The following is a 12,553-nucleotide window of genomic DNA, read 5'->3' as shown; positions in this document are numbered from 1 at the left end:
AAATGCTTACCGTAAACCCGGCAGAGCCCACCCCAAACAGCTAGGATAACAGAAGACACTAGTACCCACGCGAAACAAAACGAAGAGTAGAGGAGCTTCATTGTGTCAGTATTAGTTTATCCCTAGTGACCAGTATATAATGTCGGTGGCATTGCCGGTGGGATGTTATGATACGCGCAGAACCGGGAGAGAATATGCTCCTCAACTTTCAATCTTATTCCCCAGTTTCAATCCCTTCATCATCCATTCATCATAGAGGAGTTCCAGAGCGGTCGGTCGGTCATCGGGATTCCATTGCAAGGCCCGTCGAAGCCACCGCAAAAAGCCTTCCTTGTCTTCACCTTTGATATTGATGGCCAAATCTTCAAGGGTCTTGTCAAGTATCGGAGCTAATCCCTTCCATTTACCTTCGTTGTCCCAAAATACAGGCTAAGATGGCTTCGTTGACGGAACTCCGGTGGTGGAGGACCTAAAAGAGCAACCAATTCTGCAAGATGGCAGCGATCATCAAATACGCCGTCTGGGTTCTTTCCATCAATAAGAGTAAAGGTACTAACGATATCCCATGCCTTTGTAAAGCATTAGCACAATCAGCGTGACTGTTGTCTAAGTGTAATTTACTTACAACCATGGCAACATTCCAGATATCTACCTTGTAGCCCCAGTTCGATTTTAGAATAACTTCAGGTGCTCGGTAAGGGTTTGGCATGATATCTTCACTATGCGGCTGGTCGCCCAATTGAGCTTCGCCAAAGTCACTCAGAAGTGGTAACCCGTCTCCAGGGGGGAAGCGCGCCGACGTGTAGATTGTACGGCCTTGAAGAACCTTCCTTGCTGATTGTGCCTTTACTTCGCGTTCTTCGAAGTCAGAGAGCGCCTTTGGCATCGGTGTAGGAAGGAGTAAATTTTTCAGTTGAATATCTAGATGCAAGTCAGCTCAGATTCCAAAGCCTCAAGAGAGTGGTGCATACCTGTGTGAATTACATGAGCTATAGAAGGCAAGAAGTCCAATACAACAAGTAACTGGCGTATACAAGGCTTGAGATCCTTGAGTGACATTGCTCGCCCAGGGATCCATTTCATCAGCTCGCTTGCACTGATCCCTAGGGGCTCATGGACAATGCAGATATGCTGGCCGTGAGGGCCTGCGATAGCGAAATGGTTGAGCAGTTTGCGATTGAACCTCCTTCCTGGTTGATCAGAATCCACCGAGTTAATCCGATGATAAATCTCCAATTCATGGTTTCTTTCCCTGTCCTTCACGAAGATTTTCAAAGCAACGTATTTGGACTCACCATGTTGCGGCGTTTGTTAGGATTTCAAAAAGAAGAAGAAATGAATAATAATAAAATTAAAAATACAAATAAAAATGAAAATAACTAATCGACTGCACCTACACCAAGTCTCGACCGAACCAAACAGTTGATATAACACCATACCCCAGCTTGGCAAGTACTTGATATCTATTGTCGAGCACTTCTCCTATCTGGGTCGGATAGTACTTCTCGGGCTGATATGTTGGTAACGTCTCCTCTTCGATCTGCAGGGATGGATCAAGTAAACTGAAGCCAGCAGACGGAAATACCCTTGGTTCGGATGTCCACTGGGACGAACACATCACTGTTCGGCGTTGCTTGTTTTCAGCACTACGGGACGACAAGAAGATAGTTGAAGACTGTGAGCGCAAGACAAGCCTGTTGAAAGCAGCAAAACATACAGTCCGGTGCATCATGGGCTCTGGTTCAAACCAAAGTCGCGTAAGCAAGCGGGTAGTGGCGAATAAAAGCGACAGGATATTAGACATTCACCATTTTCTAGCACACAACCCTGGCTATCTTCAGCGATGTGCGGTATGCAGCTCCCTAGCTACGCTATTAGTAAGCCGCCTAGTCTTCCAGCCTCAGGCACCAACAATCTTCCATCAGGGTATTCAGATCCGTACTGCTAACATCTGTACTTCCAGATGACTATGTCTAGGTAGTCAAGATACTCTATGCTTGAGTGCGAAAGAATTTCACCGGCTTGCTCATATGATATAGAAAATTTGACAGCGTTCGAGATGAATTCTATGGAATGATGAACGGGCCTTTCTCGGTAGCTTTTCTCGTGTAGATATGACGAGTCCGACTAGGTGATGTAGAGACCACCAGGGGCTATTCTATTTTGTTGGTGATAGGTCATTTCATGCCAAATTTCACAGCTTCAGTCCAGACTTCCCGGTCTAGATCTTGTTTATGAGAGAATTTTGGAGACCTTCCGATACATATTAATCCGGGTGATAGTCGGACTATACCTTAGATTGTCAGTAAGCAAATGATAAGGATCGAGTATTGCTGGACCTGCTCACTGCATCATAATGTCCGCTTCAACTAGATTATCTTAATATCACCATCCTCAACCAATTTGGCTTGTTGCTGCTTTCTATCCATCCTTCGATTAGAGTATCAAGTATTGATTCATGAGCTCTAATTAGCGCACTGAGAAAATCTTTTTGATATCTTCCTGTACAAGACCAGGTCAACTTTATTAGACTATAAGGTCAGCTGGAATATGCAACGATCTTAATAGTGCAACCAGGCTTTCAAACAGCGAATAACCCAAAGTGAATATACCGCATGCCAAAATATGAACGAGGCGACCATTTCTCCCATCGGGTTGGCGTATATGTTTACAAGAAAGCTGGAAACGACCTGAAGGGCCAAGGTCCAATGATAATGTAATAACCATTTGACACCATCACAGAAGCGCCCTATGCTGCCCTATGAATAACCTGACTGGACATGCCCGATGGATTTGAAACCGGTCGCCCTGATCATGTGGCAGGCAATATCCTTGGAAACCATGTGCTAACCGCTGTTCTCAAGCTCCAGCATAGACGATTGAGTGGAATCGAGAGGAATGCAGATTCTCGCATGAGTAACTCTGCGGACATAGAGGTATTCGAGTTGAGGCTGGAAGGTCTGGTCAGCTGACTGTTTCTTGCCCCAAGGAGGGTACGATAATTATCTCCAACTGTTATACATCAACGATTCGAATCCCTCCCTGCAGTCATCAGTAAGTCCTCGCGGCTAGTGGTCGCGATCTAAATTACCCATCCTTTGTGGCTGAAATTACCCCTTATTCATATGTCCTCTGACTGCCAAGTGTAAGCGACATGAGTGTATACTGAGAAGATCCTGGCACCATGCGGAATCACTGACTTCTCCTATTCTGTCAGGAGTTCGGTCATGGCTTATCCAGATTGCTTATCCGGGTTAGAGTAATTAATTCTCCGAGGCGATCTGAGATGATACTATGATCATCTCAGTGTCACAAAGAGCAGTTCTACTGTAAAAATAGAGCACGGCGAAGTTTATTCTGCCCTGTTCTTTGTGGTCCTGTATCCTAAAGCCGGGGAAAGATTTCTTTGTTCATGCATGTATGAAAGTGCGACGAGTCAACGACTGCGTCTTCACAGTAGCCAAGAAAGTCGGATGATTTAACGGCGCTCTAAATCCCGAAAGATGCCCATTCCAAACCCGACTGGATCTGTTCCTGAACCAGATCCCAACGCAGGAAGACTGGTAAGCCAATCAGATTGAGGTGGTTCAGGGGACGAGAGTGGAAGCCAAGACTCTATCCGAATGCAACATGGCCCTAGCTGTGATCCACTCCACGGCACTCACTGTCACACTGCCTGTGTGCGCTTGGAATAATGCCATTATTGTGAGTGCTATATTTGGTTACATTGCACAAGCACAAAGGCAAACAATAGACGGTTCTCCCATTCTAGTCGACATGTAATTGAGTATGTTTGCAGGTTCAATTCCCTCAAAACCTGCTCCATGCATGTTAGACACATCCAGTCGAAGTTGACTCAGTGTGAAACGAGCTCATTTAGCAGGGCAGACAACCACTGGACGGCCCTGCCCTCATTAACCCTCACCGGTGCCTGTCTGTCAGGGACGATTCTCCACCGTCAATTTCCACCGAATCCAACAGCGACAAAGAACACACGAACGCCACCACATCTCTGAAACAGCCAAGAAAGACCCTCGGGGGCGGATTACCCGACGGCATTTCAGCGAATCTGGACTTCGATCGGACCCGGCGGCGTTAAAGTGTTGGTTGGTTTGATCTCCGCTGCTAATCTCTCGGTAAGCGCCGAGCAATTTAATTGATCGACTGGACTCATCATGGCCTGCTTAAGGTCTATTAAGGGTTCAATTGGGCTTTCGGTTAGTGGATAGGGTCCGCCGGTGTGTTGGTGGTTTTTGTGCAGGGTCTGGAGATTGAATTTCTTTATATACCCTCACCGTCGCCTCTTTCGGTACCATCTCTTAGTTTTCCGTTCTTCAAGTCATTCCTTTCTTTGTAGTCATTCTTTTCTAGCAAACCTGCTTGAGGCAGGTTCTCACTTATTCGTTCCTTACGTTCAAACGTCATTCAGCCATCAATCTGTGATTGATCCTTACATTCCTTTCCGTCTGCCCAGTTAAAGATGTTCCGATCAGCCCTGTTCCTCCTCCTCGCTCCCTTGGCGCTCAGCCACACAACCTTCACCACTCTCTACGTAGACGAAGTCAACCAGGGTGATGGCACCTGTGTCCGTATGAACCGTGATGCCAACACCGTCACATACCCCATCGAGCCCTTGACCAGCAAGGATATCGCCTGCGGTATGAACTTCATCCCCCAGGACTACCCCCGATAAAGTCCGAGCCATATCAACTAACACAACTCGGAATTACAGGCAAGGATGGTGAAAAAGCCGTCTCCCGGGTGTGCCCCGCGAAAGCCAACTCCCTCCTGACCTTCGAATTCCGCGCATGGGCCGACGGCGCCAAGCCTGGTTCCATCGACATCAGTCACAAGGGTCCCTGCGCCGTGTACATGAAGAAGGTTGACGATGCGACAGCCGATAACAACGCTGCGGGCGACGGATGGTTCAAGATCTGGCACACGGGCTACGATGAGAGCACCGAGAAGTGGTGCACGGAGAAACTGATCGACAATAACGGGTTCCTGTCTGTGCGGGTACCCTCCGATATTGAACAGGGCTATTACTTAGTCAGGACGGAGCTCCTGGCGCTGCATGCTGCCTCTGAGACGCCGGCTGATCCCCAGTTCTATGTCAACTGTGCCCAGATCTTTGTGCAGGGTGGTGGTAGTGCGAAGCCTGAGACTGTTAGCATTGGTGAGGGTTTTTACTCGTTGGAGAGCCCGGGCGTGAAGTACAATATCTATGAGAAGCCCCTGCAGCTACCCTATCCGATCCCCGGGCCGGCTGTCTATGAGAGCAAAGGTGTTGAGGAGCGTTCGGTCTGTCCGGCCCAGAAGAGGGCTGTCACTGCTCAGAACAAGGGTCTCAAGCCGGCCGGGTGTATCCTGCAGCGTGATAACTGGTGTGGGTTTGAGGTTCCTGACTATAGTGATGAGAACGGTTGCTGGGCTGTATGTTCTCCCATCTTATATTCAGGTTTCATGGTGAATGCTAACTCGTTGATAGTCCTCCAAGAAGTGCTGGGATCAAAGTCAGGTTTGCTATGACACCGCTCTTCCCACGGGTGTCTCTGCCTGCGATATCTGGATGACCAAGTGCAATTCCATTGACGACGCCTGCAACAGCGGCGATTTCAACGGACCCCCGAACAAAGGCAAGGTTCTTACACCAGAACCAAAGACGCTTGGTGGATCGACCCAGGTCTTTAAGAGAGATGTAAGGAAGTACAAGAAGTGGACCGCATGATTGAAGCATGGGGCATGGAGTAGCAGGCGTAGTGATTGACATGAGACTTTTCGACGAATTGCTGCAAGACAGCACAGGATAGAGCATTGGTTAGCTGGACTACGGAATCACATTGATTGAGTATCCTGTGCTATTTTCTTTTCTCTGTACTTACCTTTCGCCCTAACGCCCCCTTATGACGGAAAATTGCTTTGATTCGAGCATATATATCACTCGTAGCTCATGCATATAGCATGCATATCAGCCTCTGAAGCAGCCGGTCGCTATCACTGGCCAAAGACAATCGACAAAGGCGTACGAAAGGCCTTCTTGAGAGTACGTCGTCGGAAAGAGTGCACTGGAGGTAGATTGGGGCCCTGGAACTGCTCCAAGGCGTTAGTCGATGGCGTACAACATACGGAGAACATTCTTCCATCTTTCCCTTGTCAAAATTATGTGGTCCATATATTATCATGCTATATGTACAAAAGTCCCACATGTGCAATACATAGATAATTACAAAATCCTGTCTAACCAAAACTCAAAGACGCCGTGCTATAATACAGGCAGGTCATATCACATTATTCATGATTTCGTGGGGCACCAGTATCATCATTGCCAATAGGCCGGAGCTCAATTGCACCGGGCTGCTTCGCGGGATCCAAGGCGCCCGGATCAGTAACGACGGTCGGCTTGTCCTCCCGCACCAGCGGCTCTTCGTCCACAGCAAACCGCCACTGGGCGTCCGATCCTGGAAACATACGGAATGCATAGCGTTTGTCTAATCGCTCCAGGTAATCCCGGCGCTGGAGGCTAGTCCACGAATAAGTCCCTCGAAAGTCGCTCAGCATCCGACTATTAGCAATCCAAGGAATCACGGATCCAATGGATCGCGGAATCCGTGGCCCTTTGAACCGACCTCGTCGCGTCCCAAACACGACCAGCACGACCAGCGTGTCCAGCGCGATGATAGACAGCGCAATGGTCAATGACGGGACCGATGGGACCATAGTCCAAGTACTGTAGTAGACGGTAGCATTGGTGGCAGTGTACGGCTGCTCCAGCGGCTCAAGGTAGGTCGGTCCCCACAGAGAAAAGTAGGTGCTGTACACCCACTGGTAAACCGTCTCTGACATGGTGATTAGGTCTTGCGGATCAAGCGCGGAAATCCCATTCTCCCTTTGCTTATACAAGCGAGCAACCAGAAAGCCCGCCCAATCATACGAAGACACGGTAGGCCCTTGTTGCTCCTCGTCGACAAAGCTTTGGGGAATGGAGGCGAAGACTTTGTTGAATTGACCCAGACTAACCGTGGCATTCTCATACATGGGGCCTGATGTAATCGTAGTGTTTGGTACAGGGTCATAGTCCTGAATCTGACCCTTTTGGTCGAAAAGAATGGAAAAGTTCTGCATCTGGACTTGCGGTTCGCAGTGCAAAGCGATCGTGTTTTTCTCGGTTATGGTCGAGCCCCCTGTGTAATTCCATCGCCCGAGGACCAGAACCGTGAATGTTTGGCATTGGTCCATGTCCTCGAGGGCCGCCGGCGAAAGGAAGTGAATGGAGAGGGGGATCTTCTCGTTCTTTTGCTGGAACATGTCTACTGTGCATTGTCGGCTTTCATTCTGAAACGGTTGGTATTGCCAATACAATGCCCCGGTCGTGTCATTTTTCTTCAAGTGGTTGGAGATTGACAATTGCTGGCATTCGAAATCAGCTCCAATGCCGAGGGTCGTAGCCTCATACGAGGCAGTCACGTTCGGCTTGGTGTTTTTCAGCGGCACGAACGAATAATCCGGACTGGTCCACGGGATCATGGGCACCCCACTGGTGATACTGGTCTGAATCAGGTCGTACTCGGTAAAATCCGCGGCAAAGTCGGTTTGCTTGAAAATGGAATTACTGTAGTTCGCCTGGATGGCGTCGGTGGAGAACCCGGATGTGGTGAGCTTTTGCGTAAAAAGTCCACCCGCAACCACCGTGAGGACCGTGTTGACCACGCAGGCCAAGGACACCAGGCCCAACAAGAGATGACGGTCCCGGATGGTTTTCAAAAGAACCAGCCAAGGGGTCTGAGAGGCGTAGTTCATCGACAATGAGGCCCTCGCTTTTGCCTGTCCGCGTTGCAGATGGACCCACGGCTCTAGGATGCTGATATTCCGCTGGATAGAATTGCAGAGCGCCCCGACCGCAGAGGCAACCACAGAAGGGAGGAAAGACAGAATGACCTGGAAGAAACTAGAATCCGACTGGGTAAGATGTTGGAAATTACCCTCATGTGCGAGAGAGGCAATGACTACAGCCATGATAGCGATGACAGCGACGAGAAGGAGAAACTCAAGGATAAAAATCGGAATCACCAAAAAGTGCGGCCTCGGGTCAACACGCGTGCGAATTCGGTCCCTCAGGCGGGCTGAGTCTATTCTCGTCAGTGGGATCAATAGAACCATTCAGGGCGAGCCTAGTACTTACCATGATTCTCACCGTCCACCGAGACTAGTTCCACGCGTCTTCCCATCGGTCCTTCCTGCCAGTAGAGTCGGAAATTTCGAAGACGCATCCGCAGTTGACGAGTCGAAAGCTGATGGAAATCGGACTGCGCATTACCGAGAATATTCGACGGGGAAAACAAGTCCGTAACCATGCTACACATCGCCCCAATGGAGCCAGGGTCGCTTTGAAGGATGTTGGGCCGGCGCTGGTAGAAATATAGTAAGGCAAGAGCCACAACGGTGCACAAGAAGAGAATGGCCTCCGACAAGGTCGCTGCGAACGAAACGACGGCAATAGTGACTGAGTGTGCGAAGCGGACGGCGGAGACGGTCGCGGGAGGTATATCCGGATTAAACAAACGCCCCATGGTCAGCACAAAGGCTTGGATGACCACCCGCTTGGTTTTTTCTTCGAACTCCCCTTGCTCCATGACTGTCGCGGTATCCAGAACAGGCATGGGCTCCAAGTCATCCACGTCCTGACTGATGACCGCAAGCTCGGTCACGGTGAGGTCACCCATTGTGTCGTTATACTGCATGAAAAGTACATCACTCGTGTAGGGTGCGCGATGAGAGAGGAGGCCCTGAAACTCGTCGATATTGAACTCCTGGTTGGTCAGATTGGTGGTGGTATTTGCAATGACACGCACCGACGTGATAGAACTATTCGCATGCATGCAGATCTCCGCCGTGGCTTTGTGGTACTCGATATCGCAAGCAAACATGGTTGCCGACGAAGTATATTGGGAGCCCAGGGAGCTGATCGCGTCGGCAGGAGCCGTCGTTGCATTGACGGATAACAGAACGCCGTACAGATCGAACGGGTCACAACCACGGGGACGGAATGCTTTTCGCACATCGCCTGAGTCAAAGGTATCGGTCGTCCACACGGGCTCCCAGTAACGCACTTGAAGAAAGTCAGTCTCCGGGTAGAAAATGCTATCGTATTGAAAGTCCAACGAGCAATCCTGGTTCGTCCCGTTGACCAGGGGCAACCCAGTCACGTTCCACGAAAGGATCGGGTGTTCCACGTCGGTTTGATTGATCGTCACCGGTAACGCATCATTTGTCGCCAAGTCATGACAGGCTAATTGCGACCAATAAATGGTTTGGTTGACTTTCCACACAGTGCTTTCCCGTCGGTCATTTGTCGGAATTTGCACGGGCGGCACGGCAAAGTCGGGGGATCGTGATTTCTGTAGACTATTGGTACTTGAAGCAACGGCAGAGTTTGCGGAATCGAAACTGCTCCGTTCCTGGGCGGCGATCCAATTAGCCTGGGTGCCCAAGTCCACTAGCTCCGGCCAGGTCTTCATCTGCTCATTGGAGATCACGGTGACCTCGCGCAGTTCCAAAAGTGTACTCTGCAGAGCGGGGAGGAACATGCGAATGAGGACGGTTACAATCGATACCAATAGGGCCACCCAGTGACCTCGTTTGGCTGAGGTAAATGGCGTAACGAAGGTTTGACCGAAGTTGTAGTTGATAAAGAGCACGGAGGCCGGAACGCCCTCCGGTCGGGCCAGCTGGAAATACGGCTCGAGACGCAGGACATCGAAGTCGACGAGAGACCATAGGGTAACAAGTATGAGGGCGACGATAATGGGGATATAGTTGTAGGCAAACGACTGGGCACTGGACACTTCCTCCGTTGCTTCCAGAAAGACCAGTCCTCCGTACAACACCGTATAGCGCCGCAAACCCTCCAAGATCAGCAACATCAAAAACATCAAACATGCGAGGAAGGTGAGGTAGATCGGGCGCAGGGTGAAGGGACGCCACCCTTTCGCTTGGGAGGACGATCCATGACGAGCAGTGAAGAATTGGGATCCTATTCATAATACACACACTGTTAGCGGGAACCGGGCATTCATGACCCATGCGGGAACTTTCTTACTCCTTGTGTTAATGTGCGACCACAGCGCTTGCAGCTTCCTCTTCTTCAAATCCCAGGACATGCTTGACCAGCACGTCCCATGGGAAATACGGCGACGTCAGAGTGTGCAGCAGAAGCGTTCGCATCGTCCACGGAAGTTAACGGAATTGAATATGGGCGGTACAGAGCAGGACTATCCTCCCGGGGTGGTTCCTGATATCGGGGAAGAAATCCGGCATGACGGGTGTGTTAGACCATGGGAGAATGAGGAAAGAACCAGCGAGGTCGAAAGATAAAGAATGGAATGGGAAGAAGCGAGACTAGGACAGAACGATAGTGGACAAGGGGGGGGAAGGGGAAGGGGGCAAAAGGAAGGACGATCTGGTGGGACGGGAAGAGAGCAGGATGACAAGACAAGAACAGGGCAAGAAACGATGTTGACGACGACGGGATGAGATGAAGATCAACGGGGCCACCTGATTGGAAGTGCCCTGCGTTGGCCTCTCTTTACGGTTTAGCTCCCTTCCACGCCGCTTTAATCCTGTCGTCCATCAGGTTCTAGTACATGCGAAGTACAACAAATTCATATCTTGTATTGGAAAGTACTTGTGATTGCTATTTAGTCTAATCTGATCTGATGGTATGCTATGGTATTAACTAGACTATATAGGAAATCATGAAGTGACTAGGTATACCCCTAGTATTCTCTTGAGCCTAATCTTCTTCTCGGCGCTAGTACTCGTGAATATATATTCACGCACTGTGGCAGTGATGAGCGGAAGGTAGTTCAGGTTGAACCAGTCTGTTCATATCCATCCATTACACGACTAACATTTTTTTTTTTCTTTTCGATATAGTCTTTTATTCAAGGGTTTATAATGGAGTTACTTTAAGTGAACTGCCATAGGGTGGTGGTGTGATGGATACTCCTGTTCTTCGGGATCTGTTTGGATTTTGTCTTCCTTGCCTGATGGACGCGGATTAGAACAGCTGCAGCGAGTCGACTGTGATCAGTTGACCCCAAATATACTTGGCTCTTTGTTTCTCTCACTAACATTGCGGGAAGCAAGGTCTTTGCAGTAGCGCTATTAATTGCGGCATGGGTGTCTGATCTCACGAATACCGCATATACTTCGGTATGACTTTACGTTACTACGAGTAGTAGATACGTACAAAGGTAATAGCCATCGCCAAGTCTACTCCGTATAAAAGTCGTATTTTATATAGATAAAAGAGTAGATATGGAAAGCTGACCTTTAAAGCAGCGATAGAATGGAGAATGCAGCCAAGGAGTCTAGGCATGAAGGATCACCTCATTGTTGACTAGACTGGTCAGGTTAGAGCAGCGACACTCACCTCCCCGACTGAGAAAACATGTCCTTGAATAGAATTTCCTAGTTGGCTCGGGACTAGACCGAGTCGGTAATGGCGGCAGAGGAGATTGCTTGTTCGGATTGCCCTTTCCAGAATCTGGGACCCGGAGTGGAGCTTGTTATTGGTGATGAGCCACGCAGCCTCAGTGTGGCCACGCATGAGAGCGTTCGAAACCAAAGGATGCTCACCAGGGGAATCCCACTCCAACGGGAGGAGAGCAATGATTGGCTGCGCAGCTAAAGCACCATGTCGATTGAGTGCAGTCTCGATCCCTGATCCATGGACCAGAGGGATCTTGCTGCCCACTCTCAACCATGGCTGGGTGGCGGTGTTTCAGGGTTCACCTGCAGCTAAGCGTCTTCGGTTCCACCATGTCATCATTCCATTATCTGGGCGGGCATTCATTCGGCCGTTTTTTCACTCCGTCCATGATTTCCTTCCAGACCGAAAAAGGCAATATCTCGTATTCTTGGCGGGACAAGTCAGACTGTCGTATTTCGATAAGAGCCATGGCGGTCGCTTTCTCTAAGGTAGGGTAGGGTAGGGTAGGGTTGGGTTTTGATCGCGTGTTGAATCAAACAAACAAACTTTTTTTTTTCTCAATTCCCCCCCCGATTACCTCAGCACACCCGATAACTAATGTGCCCGATCACGTGGACTAACCACCGGCAATTCGGCAGAAGAATCAACCGCGATGGATGATGAATAAGATGGTCTGAGCGCCAAGGGAACAGACGGTCTTGGTCAATTTCGATGTCCTGCTTTACTGGCTCAATATCTCCTCGAATCAGTTCTTGCCTAGCAGACCTGTCAGATGATCGCCAAGAGTTGTGTTCCTATCCTGATGGAGCGAGCCAGCACCTCACCCCTCGCAGCCTGAAATGCAACCATCTTAGGGTTTCAAGTCCAACAACAATGGAAGTTGATTTAAACACTCACCTTCAGCGCGATCTCGTTTAAACAAGCAAAGAGGCGTCAGCTATCCGAGTTACCCATCGTATTTACAACGGCAGCCACCCTTCTTGGCAGTTATATCTGAATCCATTCCGTAGTAACAGAACGTTACTTCCACCAATGACTTGGGGTGACCCCAACCCCATGGAT

General features: G+C 49.5%; 4 protein-coding genes across 4 annotated transcripts; 1 reads left to right on the top strand and 3 right to left on the bottom strand.

Moving 5' to 3' along the window:
* Window positions 1-201: 201 nt before the first annotated feature.
* F9C07_2201316 (U4/U6 small nuclear ribonucleoprotein PRP4) lies at window positions 202-1,618 on the bottom strand (the record flags this gene model as incomplete). Its single annotated transcript, XM_071509506.1, has 5 exons — window positions 202-407; window positions 449-569; window positions 626-921; window positions 972-1,290; window positions 1,400-1,618. 5 exons carry the CDS (start codon window positions 1,616-1,618, stop codon window positions 202-204), a joined length of 1,161 nt encoding a protein of 386 aa, XP_071364753.1.
* Window positions 1,619-4,248: 2,630 nt separating this feature from the next.
* Window positions 4,249-5,839, top strand: F9C07_1361433 (glycosyl hydrolase family 61-domain-containing protein). Its single transcript, XM_041290807.2, has 3 exons — window positions 4,249-4,658; window positions 4,733-5,433; window positions 5,489-5,839. Exons 1-3 carry the CDS (start codon window positions 4,481-4,483, stop codon window positions 5,726-5,728), a joined length of 1,119 nt encoding a protein of 372 aa, XP_041143932.1. The 5' UTR covers window positions 4,249-4,480; the 3' UTR covers window positions 5,729-5,839.
* A 303-nt stretch (window positions 5,840-6,142) lies between these two features.
* On the bottom strand, window positions 6,143-10,547 carry F9C07_2281354 (uncharacterized protein). Its single transcript, XM_041285298.2, has 3 exons — window positions 10,097-10,547; window positions 8,180-10,030; window positions 6,143-8,126 (listed from the first exon to the last, which is right to left on the bottom strand). The coding sequence occupies exons 1-3, from the start codon at window positions 10,155-10,157 to the stop codon at window positions 6,289-6,291; spliced, it is 3,750 nt and encodes a 1,249-aa protein (XP_041143931.1). The 5' UTR covers window positions 10,158-10,547; the 3' UTR covers window positions 6,143-6,288.
* A 412-nt stretch (window positions 10,548-10,959) lies between these two features.
* On the bottom strand, window positions 10,960-11,960 carry F9C07_2104127 (uncharacterized protein; the record flags this gene model as incomplete). The annotated part of the gene is made up of 5 exons (XM_071508967.1): window positions 10,960-11,065; window positions 11,131-11,217; window positions 11,249-11,271; window positions 11,432-11,767; window positions 11,871-11,960. 5 exons carry the CDS (start codon window positions 11,958-11,960, stop codon window positions 10,960-10,962), a joined length of 642 nt encoding a protein of 213 aa, XP_071364752.1.
* Between the last annotated feature and the right edge of the window lie 593 nt (window positions 11,961-12,553).

This window comes from Aspergillus flavus, chromosome 3 (genome assembly GCF_009017415.1).
Source record: "Aspergillus flavus chromosome 3, complete sequence".
Taxonomy (NCBI): domain Eukaryota; kingdom Fungi; phylum Ascomycota; class Eurotiomycetes; order Eurotiales; family Aspergillaceae; genus Aspergillus; species Aspergillus flavus.
Note: the sequence above shows the minus strand (reverse complement) of the source record. Positions and strands in the feature narration are given on the sequence as shown.